General features: G+C 36.5%; 1 protein-coding gene across 5 annotated transcripts; it reads right to left on the reverse strand.

The window, feature by feature from the left end:
- Positions 1-913: 913 nt before the first annotated feature.
- On the reverse strand, positions 914-13,841 carry LOC103719369 (pectin acetylesterase 9-like). 5 transcript variants are annotated; one of them, XR_605958.3, is made up of 14 exons: positions 13,173-13,841; positions 12,976-13,058; positions 12,768-12,897; positions 7,200-7,279; positions 6,190-6,276; positions 4,614-4,738; positions 4,453-4,513; positions 4,218-4,274; positions 4,058-4,135; positions 3,790-3,895; positions 3,139-3,284; positions 2,886-2,986; positions 2,642-2,740; positions 914-2,564 (listed from the first exon to the last, which is right to left on the reverse strand). XR_605958.3 is itself a non-coding variant. In XM_008808576.3 (14 exons), the coding sequence occupies exons 1-13, from the start codon at positions 13,318-13,320 to the stop codon at positions 2,684-2,686; spliced, it is 1,269 nt and encodes a 422-aa protein (XP_008806798.2). In that variant the 5' UTR covers positions 13,321-13,841; the 3' UTR covers positions 914-2,564; positions 2,642-2,683. The 5 variants fall into 5 exon arrangements, 3 of the variants coding, with proteins under 3 accessions (XP_008806798.2, XP_038975998.1, XP_008806797.2); XM_008808576.3 differs by having other exon boundaries at positions 2,886-2,996; XM_039120070.1 differs by having other exon boundaries at positions 927-1,424; positions 2,886-2,996.
- Between the last annotated feature and the right edge of the window lie 1,789 nt (positions 13,842-15,630).

Below are 15,630 nucleotides of genomic sequence, written 5' to 3' on the forward strand. Positions count from 1 at the left end.
CTTAGCTGGATAACTTGCATGGTGTTACGTTTAAGATGTCTGGATGTGATCTATTATATTGAGAGTTTATGATATTATTTTTCCTTGTAAGATTTGGATTACTTGAAAGTGCCAGCTTTATCTGCTGGTAAAGTTATTGGTTGTATAATTCCTTGGATTTGCATCCCATTTTCATCTGCAGGATTTAGATTGTCAGAATCCAGGTTCCATCAAGAGGGGAGAAGGAAAGCCAGCACCATTCCCAGAACCATCAGTGATCTGTGGTATGTTATCTCACTTTAATATAATTCTAAAAAACTACAAGGAAAAATTGATTTTATTCACATGATAACTTGTATACTTTGTATACATGGCAACCGCATACTTGCCGATTTGTGATAATTACAAGTGATTATTAGTATTAAATTTTTCATAATATCAATAATTCCAAATCATGTGATTTTCTGAGAACACATAATATTAGACTATGCTAGTAGCTGTGAGGCCCCTGGGAGATTCAATATTAACTTAGTCTGGTAAATGCTGTGCTTAGTTTTTATATTAGATGTACATGATATTGCTAATTTAGAGAATTTCTTGAAATTGCAGATAAAGGATTTTTTTAATTATATGTAGTTTGTTGCGTGGGATAGTCTTTATGTTCAAAGAAAACAGAAGGAAAAGAATTGGGCAAAGTCCAAACATGGTGGCATGATATAGTTCATGATTTTGCAGTAATTATTTTTTCTTCCGTATTTCATGATATAGTGCATGAATATGCCACTGCTTTTCTGAATATATCATGTGGGTTTGCTGCTCCTTGAGATTTACCAAAATCATAAATGCTCTACACCCTATCGCATAAATGATTTTGTAAGATAGAATGAAGATAATAGGCTCATGGGGATAAACATAGAGTAGAAATCAATAGATAAACTAGTTAATTGATCTATGCCTTTCAACTTTTCATTGATTTCAAGTGTAGCATCAAATATATAAATTCAAAGTTGTTCAAAAATATATACAAACTCAACCAAATATTATTCTCAAGCCATAAAGACTTTTGCTTCTTGGGGAGAAGAACCCCCGCAAGCTTTTCATTAAAAGAACAAAATGTCGACGCTTCTGCTTTTATTAATACATATGATCCTTTTCTTATCGCCCTTCTATTGAGCAATCAACGATCAAAATTGGAAGAACACGATATTTAGTACACACTCCTGAGTGAGCGTTTGCTTGAAAAAAATTGATCTCTTTCCATATTTCCTGCTTTAGTAAATTCTGGACAGCCTCCATTGTTCATGCCACCTAGTTTCTTCCATTGATATATTCAAAACAATTAACAGGTTTCTTTCTCAGATGGACGAGGAGGGCAACACCATGCATGTTATTAGCAATAAACTAATGATGATACAGCAATGAAGGGGGACATAAATGCCATCTTCCTGGAAGGAAAAGAGTAGAAATCTAAATTAGTAGTAAGCATAGATACGTGCAATTCATCAAATAACTTCCATACAACCACTTCCATTGTAATCTCTTTATCCAAGAATACTGTAGCAATTATATGTTTGCCTTGGTCATGGTTAAATTCCAATGATGTCAATATTTTAGATCCACTCAAGATGGTGTTTAATTACCTCCCTGGTTGCCACCAGTCAATCAAGCAATCCATAGTTAGATTCAGCAAGCCAATTATAATGTCATACAAGTAAACAATATAAACTTGTTCTTGATAATAGCAACTAATTTGACAGATCATTAGGTTACTTCTTGTAATGTTCTCCCGTAAGTGATAAAATAACGCTAACTATCGTTAGTGACAAAAAAATTTAACTATTGGTGGCTTGTGGTAAAAACTCAAGATTGCTTTTACCTGTGAGCATATGATGATAGAAATGATAAACCATGAAGTGCTTGCTTTTCCCCTTATAATTCCCAAGGAACCAACCTTACACATTTTGCTCACATGTTCTGAAAACCAAACTTGTGGGTGCCAAGGAGTACAGTTGGTGAAGTTGTTGGGATCTCATACCCAATGACCTGGGTTAGACCCGCCTACAGCAGGGTGGCTGGTGGGGGTTAACCCCCTCCCTTTTCTCAGAAAAAGGAAACTTAGGAGAAACATTGACAACTTACAAGGTATACTTTTGAATGCTTGAGACTAACAACCATCATGATATCATTAGTGCACTTGCAACAACCATGATGACAGATATAGTTACTGTAGCTGGCAAGATAATAGTGTGTGAATAAAAAAACCTGGATATTAATCAAAATGAATAAATAAATACAGGCACATGTCCAATCTTTTTCTGAATAAAAGATAAACGTAAACAGGTAAACCTCCCTATGTTTGCAGATTTAGTGCACGTTCTTTTTCTGGATTTGTTATTGAGAAGGAAGCAGTAACTCTTGTCAACTTGATAGATGTATATTGAAGTAAGTTTATTGATGTATGCTCTCCACACTTATTCTTAGTCAAGAGCTTCCAAACTCCATGATAGAAACAAAGGTGCTTAACTGGTGAAGTTTCCAAGAACCAACTTTTTTTGCCAAAAAAACACTTATAACTCCTCCAATACCTAAAACAATTGATAGCTAGAGCATCAGCTAGAGAAATATGCTTGTTTCCGTTAATAGTACACAAGTAATAAATCACCTTGGATTGTAATTGAAAGTACTGCCTTATGTTTTGAGTAATCTAAGGTATCCTTTGAAGGTCCACATATTTGAATTCTTTGAGGCGCCATTCGTATGCCTATAATCAAATGGTGTGGACCGAACCATTTAGTTCCATTGATACTTCACTGGAATATAAGATGCGTACCATTTGCATGTACCTATTTATTGATGCATTAACATAATATATGAATTAGATCCACAAGTTGTTTTTGTCTACATACCTGACTTGATGGTATGTGGTTATGACAGGTGTGGTCACAAGGATATGGGCAGTCAATTTCCTTGGCTACCTTCCTTTCAAAGTACCAATCACCAACAACCTCTGCAATAGTCTGAACATGAGAAATGGTTGTAACGCTGTAAAATCTTGCAGAATTTGTCAAAATGTTTTGCAAATCATTAATAAGTTCTTGGGATTATTTTACTTCACCGTTGCTCCTCAAAGATTTTCTTACAGTGTTATATATTACCTACCTTATTGTGCAATCTGGGAGAATTCCAAGCAATCCATGTGTCCTGCAGTTCACTCTGGCAATGAGCAAAACAAGAATTTATAAACATCCCACCATTTCTTGAGCCACCAAACAATCTTAATGCCGTGAGAATTTCAGATCTGAAACCTGTACATACATATATTCAAAGTAAGTTGATTGGACCTTAAAAATTATGCTAGTGGTAGATTTTAACCAATGAAAAAATCAATGTAGTAAAATGAATGAGACTGGATGGAGAGATGAAAAGAAATTTTGTTGCGTAGGTTTTTTCTCATAATTCTTACTTCTGCAAGAGAGAATACGTAGTCAAAAGATGTGGAATGACCAAATAAATGTAGTCTAACAATGAACTAAATTAATTGAAGCAATCTGTTGATTCAGGTGCAATGGCAACCATTATGAACTTTGTGATAGAAGAAAAAATGCAAAGATAGGAAGGCATTTTTTTTCAAAAATAGGAAAAAACAACAGAAGTTAAAACTTCCACGATTTTATAATCATGTATTATTTGATAGAAATGTCACAGAGCTCAAGAGAGAGAGATTACTTATTGAGACAAGCCTCTAATGGCTAGGAAAGCTTAGTAAGGTTAAGAAGAATAGCATTAGGCCTAAGTGGAAGAGTGAGTAACCTTGTAGAATAGCTATCTGATTTGCAGTGCAAGCTGCTGGATTTGATTTGCATCGGTTCCAATGACCATATGGATCAGCGGAAGGTGGCACAAATATATGATGAAACTGTTCAAACATAGAGACTTCAAATCAACTAGTGACACATGAGAATTCATTTATAGACAGCATGGATCAAGTAAAGCCCAATTATAAGGTATAAATAAAAGGTAAATCATGAAAAAACGGAGAAATTATTGAGTATGGGCTTTGGCTATGCAGAGTCCTGACCTGGTATACATCATATGCTGAATTCAAGATAAAATATGGTGATCTGATGTATGTTAATGCATGCTGGGGAAAGAAACACTGCACAAACATTGCAGAATAAGAATCAGTAGTTTTTGTATTCCATAACATCTTGTCACAAAAGTGAGCAAAATCACCAAACCTGATAGGGATAATCAAGAGAACCTGCACAGTTTCTGTTTAGATATTTTTGTACCCCCTGCAGCTTAAACATCCTTAATTAGGAAGAAGGCTGCAAGCAACACTAACTTTAATTGGCATGCATCAGGTTAACAGAAGCAGAAAGCTCTCTCTCTCTCTCTCTCTCTCTCACACACACACACACACACATGCACAAAACAAATCAATGACAAGAAAAAAAAACACAGAAAGCAGACCTGTAGAGTAACTAAGCTACTAAAGAATGACCTTATAGTGTTTTTGCCGGATATATCTTTCCTGCCATATCAAAAAGTAAGTGTTTCAACCCAACTTGTTAGGAATGTCAAAAGCTCTTTAAGACAAACTAAACCAAATTGTGCATGAATAAGTAAATTACACGTCAAGGAAAAATCCTGCATCACTCATGCATTTCACAGTTGTCGCCTTAGGAAGAAGACGAGCAAGATCATCACAGTGAAGGAAAGTAGCCAAGCCCCCTGCAGAGCATCCTGAAAGCAGCACCTGGTAATTTGAATAACTAAGAAATATTAATACATGAAAACATGTAGAAAACTATGAAATAGACTAGTTTATGCCCAAAGAACAATCACAGATGTGTGTATAGATTCTTGTGCATAAAGCTTGGACAGTGCAGATGAATGTTCATTTTCTGTTTCACAGTAAGCAAAGCAAGATTCTGACTGAATTTTGGCAAGGAAACAGCAAGTGTTTCTGCAAATTCTCTGGTAAGAATTGTTAGGGAAAAGGTAACTGGATAAACAAATGAAAAGGTGGTTCAAGCAAGTCTGGATGCTTTGAAACTCAGCATACCACAAGTTAATAATTTCCAGTCATTCATGAATAATAACTTTTCAGAAGGATGTGTAAAAATTAATTCAGCAAAAAGCAGTGCTGGATATAAGGAATTAGAGAATAATTTGAGAATCTTTTATTGTCCTTGAGACACAACTAAGGTTTGCTAAGCATCCATTTCCAAGTTCATGAAGAATCAAGGGAATGCCTAGCATGCACATTTACATCAGTGTGAACCCAAGTTTACCCTCCCTGCCGCCTAGTCCACATGCATATTTGCAGCATCTGATGTAAACCCTATACTGATCTTAATACATGAGGGCCCCATGTTTTATCGAGTAATAATAATGATAATTCCAACGAAAAGTAATAATAGTAAGGGTTTTTTGCATGGATACCCTTCTAAATATCGGATTTTGCATAAATACCCTTCCAAAATTGATATTTGCATGTATACCTTTGAAAAACTCTGTTATTGTACAAATGCTCCTAATATAACAGTTGTTCTAATGGTATTAAGAAAAATCAAATTTATATTAATTAAAAATAAAATAAAATTTTAAAATTATACTATTGTCCCTGTCTTCTTTTCTGCTATCGGAATCGTGATCTATTTGCGTGTCTATCCATTAAAGGTATTTTAGTCATTTTAGTTTGAAACCGTTAATTTTTTAACGTTGTTAGATAGCATGGTTATACATGCAAAAATAAAAATTAAAAAAAGGTAGAATAGCAAAACAGGTGTTTTACGAGGGTATACATGTAAATATTAATTTTGGAAGGGCATTCATGCAAAATCCAATATTTAGGAGGGTAATCATGCAAAAAACCCTAATAGTAATGATATGATGAGACATGGTATGAAGAACTCCCATCAGCAAAACCACATTAAGCCCCAAGCGATCCATATAAGAAATGAAGTGCCACATGCCTCATGGCAGGACCCTTACAGGAGACCCTTTTATCAGAGAAGTGGAAATAAGTTACAGGGACTTTTTCCAAATTATGTGCAGTTGTAGCATTGCATTAGGACCTAATACCATCAACAATGGTTGCAGAATATTTAAGGTGATGGGCAGCCAATTAGTATTATGGGTGAGAAATTGTGTGAAACTCAAGGGAACATTTAGTGCTTCAGAGTTCAGATGCTTGAAGTATACCTTTTGTGCCTGGGACAGCCCTTTCGGAAGAAGGTCAAGAATGATAGCATCCCAGATCCTTTGCCCTCTGAAGTAAAGAACAGTTGTCTGCTCATCAGCACAAGAAATCCATCACTAACTAAAGTAACAATGTGATCTTCCACCAAGCACCAAAGCACAAAAGGAAAAGGAGTAGATCTAGATATATTTTGTTGTATAACCCAAATCCCAGTATCCACATATGCCATGATGTCAATGCAGTTTCAATATTATTTTCATCGAACTATGAAAAAGAATAGACAGAATATCAAGATTCTGTTAACTATCTAATGCTGTAATGACTCCAGGTTCTTGATTTATGTTTATATTTTCTGCAGCTTATATGTAGCATATGTTGACTCTCTTAACATTATAATTAAGTCAATCCATGGTTAGCTTGTATCTTGTTGACTTGATCTAGGGTGAGCTCAAAATAAACACCTCATAATACAAAAGGTCAAGTCCCACCACGGATCATAAACATTATATACTAAAACAAGAAGATAGTTGGACATTTATCAGAAAAATTAAATCATTTATGAACAGCATGAAATATTCTACTGTGAGTTACCAATAAGTTGAATCAGTCATCATCCCAATAAGTTCACAGACTCAACTGATTTTTAGTGAATTTGGTTAAAAATTCAGGGCTGCAGGGCAACCTACATGCCAATATTATTATTATGGGTACTTGAGTTTCTAAATGATTTCAAAGTTCTAGATGATAGGATTTTTATTTTGGTAAGATTAATTCTCTTAGATTGTTATACTAATCAGTTGGCCAGGACTCGACCCCATAAAGGCCTAGATTCTTTAACAACCTTAGCAAATATCTGACTTGGGCTTAATCTACATAAATATGGGATGGTCCAACTTTCTTTCAGTCAGTTTAGGCTTGGGTGTCTTGAACCAACCCAAAAGTGATAATTAATATCCTCGTAGATAATAGAGATTCAATAATTTGAGAATGTGGACTGATTAAGGAAGCTTACACCATTGTGGTTAACTGAGTCACCAGCAAAGGAGGCTCCATCACAGTAGCGAAGTTTTACGCGATTCCAGTCGTAGAAATCTATGCAAAAGATATATCTGTCAGTTTGCAAAGTCTTAACCACAAATCAAATATATAATTGAGTATAAGATAGTTCATGAGTGTTCCAATCAAACCACAAACTTTAGCATGTCGAAACAATTTAATGGGATAGATAAAGAACTGCAGAGAAATGATATTGTTGGTCCATCCTAATTGCTACCAATGACTAGATGTTAATGGGCCAGGGCCAAGCCCAGTTTTTTGAGGCCGAAGGTCCATCCTGCAACAAATGCAAATTATAGACCAAGTGGCCAAATGAGACTTCTATCCCTTTTGCACTCATTAACATAAGACCTAGGAAAACAACCTCTATAATATTCCAAATACAGGAGATGGCAACTTTCTGCAAGAAAGAAAAATAAAAAGAATTAACCAGTAGCTAGAAATGCCACTAGTCACCGCATGATCCAACATTAGCTTGGAAGTACAGGAGATGTTTAATCAACATATATTGCATAGTTTTATATACAATATTTCAACCTAATCTTTATTCCGCTTCTTAACAAAAAGAAGAATATAAGTGTATAGTTTCAGTTCTGTTATGGTCCTCCAAGAGGTATCAATTAGAAATCTTTATATGAAATCAAATGCCTGTAACTAGGAATACTTGGTGAATGAGAATGAAAAAAATATGAAGTCGACCTTAAAAAGTTGGGAAAGCTGGATGGTTGTGATAGTAGTATATCCATAGAGCTAGGAATCATAAATATTACTGCTCCTTTCAATGATGGTGATGATATCATGCTTGGTTAAAGAAATACTAATACACAATTTCTTCTTTCCCACTGTCTTTCTTGACAGATTTCTTCTTTGTGCAATTTACCTCCTTGCACCTCCATATGGCAATCATCCATCATGCATTGTCTCGCTGCATCTTATGGACCCATTAAACAAATGACTTCACGGAACTATATATGATATAATGAACCTTTTTCTACTTCCGTAGCACTATATATATGATATATCTGAAATTTGAATTTTAATTTTGAAATTCGAAGGATGTTTAATTTTTGTATGAAAGGGTTTTTAAATTTCAAATTTGATTTTTTTCTTTTTACTATGTTGGATGGAAGTAGGGTTTTTTTTCCTCTTTTTTCCCCTCTTTTTGTGCTCTTTTCATTTTAATAAAATCTAGTGTGGGTTCTCCCTCCCTTTTCATTAAAAAAAAAGAAAGTTGAAGGCTTAGAGAGAGAGAGAGAGAGAGAGAGAGTCGGTATCAAAGGAGGAAACTAAGGTTTTGTTTCCTTTTTGCATTTTTGGTTTTCTGAGTTATTTAAGGGGAGGGGTCAAAGAAACACATTTTTTTTAATTAGAAAAAATTGATAATTTGGATTTTATAACTATATAAGAAAAATAGCAGCATAAACATATTTTAAAATGACTTATGAAAATAAATATTGGTGATTGAAATTCGAGGTAGTTAACAAAAAAAACTTTTTTTGGAATTTATATGTACTTCACCTTACATTTGTTTTTTAAAAAAAATCTTCATCCTCTGCATAAATGAGTTTCTTAGAAATCATTTGAATATCTTGATGGAAAAAGTGGCAAAGCACTTAGGGCGATAATGAACCGGATAAGATCAAGTTGATTATAGGTTAGGTCAAGTTTATAGGTTAAGAAGTAAGGCTTAAGCTATCCACATTGCGACTTGTTAGCACTTTGTTGCTTAGCTGAACTAGCTAATAGCTAGGACATATTGACCCTCCCCCACCTCACCGAACCTCCATAGTGACTTCCTTAATCATTTAGCACCACCTAGCATGAGCGACCCACCTAGTCACATTTTAGTTTTGTGGCACCTTTGCTAGACTATTTTTATCTATAATCTAAAGTTCAAGGACAATAATTGTGATCATCATGCAAGTAGCATTAAAGGAATAAATTCTAGAGACTCTAAACATGTTACAAGTATATAAAATTTACTATGATATTAACCTTAACAATATGTTAAGCAAGTGCTAATCTTTGCCCAGTGCATTTGATTTTTCAGGCTCTGTTTGGGAGAACTTTTGGAGGGCCAAAAAGTACTTTCTGGCCCTCCAAAAGTACTTTTAGATAAAAAATGATGTTTGGTAAAATTTTTGGGAAGTTGTTTCAGCTTTTTCAAAAAGATGAAAATAGTTTTTTGGCAGAAGCTCCATTTTGGAGCTTTCCGAAAATGCTGTTTTTAGTTTTGTCGGAAAACTGTATTTTTGACCAAAATTCCTTTATTTAAAAGTTCATTTTTCCTCCCAAAATTTCCCATCCCACCGGCTCTTCCTCTCTCACCATCCCCTCTCTTTCTCTCTCCTTCTTCTTCTCAACACCGAAGTCCGACAAGGAGAGGCGTGGACGGAGGATGCCGGAGGTAGAACCCAGCATGAGCGAGGACGACGGCGAACATCAGGCCACCGGAGTGCCTAGATTTAGTGACATCCCGGTCCGAGGGCAAGGAGGAAAGAGGGAGGAGGGGGTTCTTGGAACGAGGAGAGGCGCCGACGGAGGATACTGGAGTAGAACCCAGCATGAGCGAGGATGGCAGTGAACATCAGGCCACCAAAGTGCCCAGATCTGGCGACATCCCGATCCGAGGGCAAGGAGGAAAGGGAGGAGGGGGTTCTCGGAATGAGGAGAGGCGCTGACGGAGGATACCGGAGGTAGCACCCAGCATGAGCGAGGACGGCGGTGAACATCAGGCCACCTGAGTGCCCAGATCTAGCGACATCCTGGTCCGAGGGCAAGGAGGAAACAGGGAGGAGGGGGTTCTCGGAACGGGTGAGCTCCGGGGAAGAAAGGGAGAAAATAGTCGGATCCCGCACAACCGCCGCAAAGCCGCAGGCCCGGCCGCGGGCGTCGGCCACAGGTGCGGCCGAGGGGGCGCCGCCGGCCGCTACGCGGTCCTCCCGAGCCCGATCTCCCCTTGCGAGAGAAGAAAGAGGGAAGGAGAGATAAAATAAATAAATAAATAAATAAATAAAATAAAGAGAAGAAGAGGAGAAGAGAAGAAAAAGAAAAAAAGAAAAGAAAAGAAAAGAAAATAATAATAATAATAATAATAATAAATCTATAATTAAATAAATAGAAAATTAAGATAATAGATGTATTTAAATGAAATGAAATAACAATAAATAAATAAATTAAAATGGAAAATGATGAATGAGTGGTAAATAATCTGTCCTCTATAATGATAAATAAATAAATGCATAAATAAATATGTATATAAATGAATAAATAAATAAATAAATAAGATAATAAATAAATATATTTCAATTACATAAAATAATAAATCAATAAAAATAAATATTAGTAATTATTTAACCAATTTCATTACCTAGCTAGAAAATTTATTAGAGAGATAAATGGTCATCAAAAGGATGAAAAATGATTTTACACTAATAATTATAATATTTTATACATTTATTATTGTATTATACTATAAATATAATATTATATTAGATTATATCATAATACATTGATATGTAATGTTAAATAATTTAATATTATATTAAATTATTATCCTATAGTATACAATGTTATAGTACTATATTATAATAATATTATATTATATTATATTAATATTATATATTTATATATTAATACATATTATATTTTATTATGCTCTGTTGTATGATACTTGTAATGTCCTTTATTGTCATTTTGTCATACAAAAATACTTTCTTAGTTTTTTTAACAAATACATGTTAAAGTGCCACGGTACTTTAGAAATGTAGTTACCAAACAGTAAACAGTTTTTTATAAAATCTCTACTTCAAACAGCTCTATTTCCAATAGCTCTATTTCCAAAAGCTCTATTGCCAACAGCTCTCCTAAATAGGGCCTCAGTCATTAGCATCTAATGCATCCTAAAAGCTAAATGAATCATACCTACCGATACCCAAATTTTGACGCTTGTGCTCTCTAATTCACATTTCTCCATTTGACCGTGCATCACTAAGGGCTCGTTTGGTTCGCGGAAAAAGAAGGGGGAAGTGTGGTCAACGGAAAAATAATGAGATGCTTCTTGTTTGGTTGGAGTTTTCAAAGGAGAGAGAAGGGAAAGTTGTATTTCCATGAGAATATGATTCCCACATTTCATGGAAAAGTCTTTTCCATGAGAAACATGGAAAAGTTACTTTCCCATGAGGCGGGAATTACTCCATTTTTACTTTTTTCCAAAAAAGTCCCTTCAGCATTAAAGAAGCATTAAAAACCTAATTTTGATTAAGGGCATAATAGGAATTATACATAACTTTCTTAGGAAAGTGAATGGCCAACCAAACATAAGCACTTTGAAAATTTGTCACTTTTCCATAGTCAACCAAACATGCCAAAAGTACTTTTCTACGCATCCTCTTCTTAGGAATTTGTTTATCAGAAATCATATTCTTAGGAGGAAAAATGCTTCCCGCGAACCAAACGAGCCCTAATGCTTTTCCCTTGTTAATCACCCATATTTAATTAGTTGCTAGATTATAATCCAGGAGTTGCACCGCTCCCATAAATGAATCTTGGAGATGCCACTATGCTATCCACTCAATTATGCATTTGGCTTTTCAATGGATTTCACCAATCCTCTTTTGCCACATCAGACTGCTGAGCTAATAGAAGGCAGGTGAAACACAACTATCATTCTTGGAAAGAAGAACAAAGTGGAGAATTTAGTCAGAAAAGATCAAAGGAGGACATGAATTAAAGAGCACAAGTGCTTGCCCATTTAAACGAGTAGGCCCAAGTGTGATACCCTCGGTATCCCTAGCCAACCCAGCAACCATTTTATGAGAAGCAAATACAGCACTCATGATCTCTCCAACCTAACGACCGTTTCATGGCTCAAAAAGAATAATGGCTCGTCGTCCTTCCAAACTTCAGCAACAATAAACTTTAAAGCTTAAAAAAAAAGGAGGCAGTGTCGTCCCCTCATCTTCCTCTTTCCTTCAAGCAGACAGTTTCAGCTATCAACCCAATCCATAAAGATTCCAGAGCAACCACTCCTCCCTTTATTCTTTCAATTCCCGGCCGTCGATTTCATATAGTTGGAGGAGGGGACAAAAAAAAAGAAAAGGAAACAGAACATCTCAACGGAAAGGGACCCACTATTCCCCTCAACTCCCCCACTTGGAAAGGACAGGCCAGATTTAGCACAGCCTATCAAGCAGAACCCACTGTTTCACCATCCGCATCTCCTGCTCAGCTAAACATGTATACAGATAAGCTAATGAAGCTGTAAACTAGATGGCCGCATATGGCTAACTATTCTGGAGATATTCATTGGGTCGGAAAAAGAAAGCTGCCTAAAGTACTTCGAAATTTGTTGTCTTAAAATGTCCATTTAAGTGAAAAAAAAAAAAAAAACTTCTCCCTACTTTTATAGAGAATCACGGATACACCCTATTGAAACAAGCGGAAACACCAAATGGGACGTGAAGGATTACTTTTATCTCGGAATCAACGGTTGAGATTGAAATAGAATGGTCTGAGGAGACACCTGGGTTCATGGAGGGATTGTTGCTGAGGATACCAGAGAAGACCTCGAGCTTGTTCATGTACCGCGTGGACCCACGCCGGGTTCTCGATCGCTCCAAACACGAGGAGACATCGTCGCACCATCCTCCTCCCTGTACCAGAGATGACGAGTTCCATTAGATCAGACGGCCTGGATTGATGGAAGCTTTGATGGTGATCGACGGTCTTACCTCGAACTGGAGGAGCCAGTTCCGGGCGCCGGCGCCGAATCCCCGGTGGAGGTGGTAAGCCGGGGGGCTCCCATCAAGACAAACTGCAGCAATACCAAACTTTTAGATCGGAATCTCTAATATATTATAATACTAAACTTTGTTCAATAATAGTATACAGATGAAGCATAACATATGACCGATGTCGGAGAACTTGCCTGCTCCCAAGGATCCAGCGTGAGGAACAATGGTCATGGCAACTGAAAGTCTCATCTCCTGCTTCGATTCCAGGGAGTGGATGCTCCTCCATGGACCCAATCCCACGAGAATCACCAACAAAATGGCAAAGAAACTAGAGTTTCTCATTTTGAGAAAGAGTTTGGACACGAAATTCCAGAACTAGAAGATGAGGTACAGAGAGAAGAGAGTGATGGAGGAGTTAGAAAAGCAAAGATTTAGCAAAGAAGAAGGTGATGAGGTGCTGGTGATTTAAGTAGCTGTGGTGAGGCACTGGAGTGACAGATGAATCAAATTTGGCTAATTGAGAAGAATCTGAGAAAAGGAAAGAAAGTAAATGGTCGAATCCATCACTGCGATTCAGTGAAAAAATTGAGAAAAAAAGAAAAAGTTATGCTGGAATGTTATAAATGTCTTAAGAGTGTTTGACGCAGTGAGAGCAGCGAATCCAGAAATTGGAGGCAGAAAGAAGAGAAAATCTAAATGGAGTCGCCATAAAAAGGAGGAATAAAGTTCGGGTTATTAGGATAACGGAAACAATAAGGAAAAGCCAAATGATTTCGTAGCTCATAGATAGATAGATGGATAAAGAGAGAGAGGAGGGCAGGCGGCCAGGAAGTGAAATGGCGAACTGAAGGCTCGAAGAGGGGATGAATGGTTTTTATCGCGCCATTTGTCGGGCTTTTATCGGATTCGGGTGCGGACTTGCTCCGGAACGTAAAAAGGATATGGTTCATATAAATCCACTTGCTTTGAGAGTCGTGCGTGCAGACACACACGGATGGTGCAAGTCGTGATATCTCTTTAATTTGATCTAAGGAATCAGCAGGGAAAACGATTCTATTTTACATGAAACGGATGAGGATAAAAGTCTAAGAGTCTAGGCTTGGAATCCATAGTTGGGCTCTTGGTTATACCAGCTAAAAAGGCGAATGCATAGATAGGGGACCATGAAAGAAGGGGAAAAAAAAAAGGGATGTGATGGTTAAAGAAAATGAGGTTAATTAGGTCCGATAATGGAGATAATGGAGCATCAAACCTTGTTTTCCAAATCTTTCTACTCTCTTTTGCTCCATAGGTCAGAGACAATAAAATGCGATTTCCAACTCTTCCATGTCTCTTTTCGCTTGTGAAATGAATGCAAGCAATTATGGCATTCAAAGGTAGATAAAATAAAGAAGAACTTAATCGACTAGAATTAGAAATGATTTTATGTTGGATTAAACATAAAACAATCATTCAAAAACAATTAAACATAAAACAAAATTTACCAGATATTCATTTTGTTTCAATCAAATTAAACCTAAAACAAAATTTAAATCTATTTCAAAAATGATTGGATTTTTTTTTTCCAAAACAATTATTCACTTTCTATGTCATCCTTATTTTTTTCTCACCATAATTTACTGGATATTCACCATGTATGATGGAATATTATGATAAAGATTATTTCAATTTTGGATATTGTTTATCTTCAGCTAGTTGGCCCACTAACACCATGTGTTGAATTGAAACTCAAATAACCTCAAATTTCAATATGCTAACTATGTGTGGAGCACTATTGTGGTGGGAGTTATTTTAATTTTAAAACTTATTAATCCCACTAATATGATATTGAATTGAAATTTAGAAAAGATCATAGAAAAAATCGCCGACTAGTGCTCGACCAATTAAAATTAAAAAAAAAATCGAGCTTTCTAAATTAAATAATTTTTTGAAATATAATTTTTCTGTGATAGCCAATTTCGGACGGTCATTACAAATTTTAGTTGGTAATTTGGAATGACACCCCACCACGACCACCCAAACGAGAGAGTGAGACTGCGACGAACTGAACCCGGATCCGGCTAAAGGCTGAGGAATCTTGGGGGTGGACGGCGGCGTAACTTCCAAGAAGCAAAAAGAACACGCCAGGGTGGATATGGACCCACAAGAACTTTCTCATCAGAAGCGTCCATTTGCCGTCCTTTTCTCTCGGCTGGCGTGCCGTGGCCCGCGGGGAATGGCCACCGAGCGGGCCACAACGGCGACTTAACGACGGGCTCAGCCTATGACTCGTCCGACCGTCAGTCGAGAAATTAAAGCTCATGCAAATCAGCGCTTGCTTGCAGTAATGGAGCCACCACACGGAGCGAAGAATAAATTCGAAAAGCGCGCAAGTACCCACCAATTGGTAACGGATAATCTTTAACTCGAATATATTAGCATTATTTTGTAGCGTGATAATGAAAAAGGAATCACTAATCTAGCTTAAATAGTTAGCTTTAACTCGAATAATCTTGAGATCTCTCGTCTTTCTGGTAAAGCAGCTCCATTCAAATTAAGCCTGATTCACTGGAAAAAAAGTGAGCACGAACATGTACAAGCTTTTTTGGGATTCATTATTGGCTTATATCGGAGCTCGAACATTGACCTATGAGAGAATCTTTGCAAACTTGT

This window comes from Phoenix dactylifera, unplaced genomic scaffold, assembly GCF_009389715.1.
Source record: "Phoenix dactylifera cultivar Barhee BC4 unplaced genomic scaffold, palm_55x_up_171113_PBpolish2nd_filt_p 000701F, whole genome shotgun sequence".
Taxonomy (NCBI): Eukaryota; Viridiplantae; Streptophyta; class Magnoliopsida; order Arecales; family Arecaceae; genus Phoenix; species Phoenix dactylifera.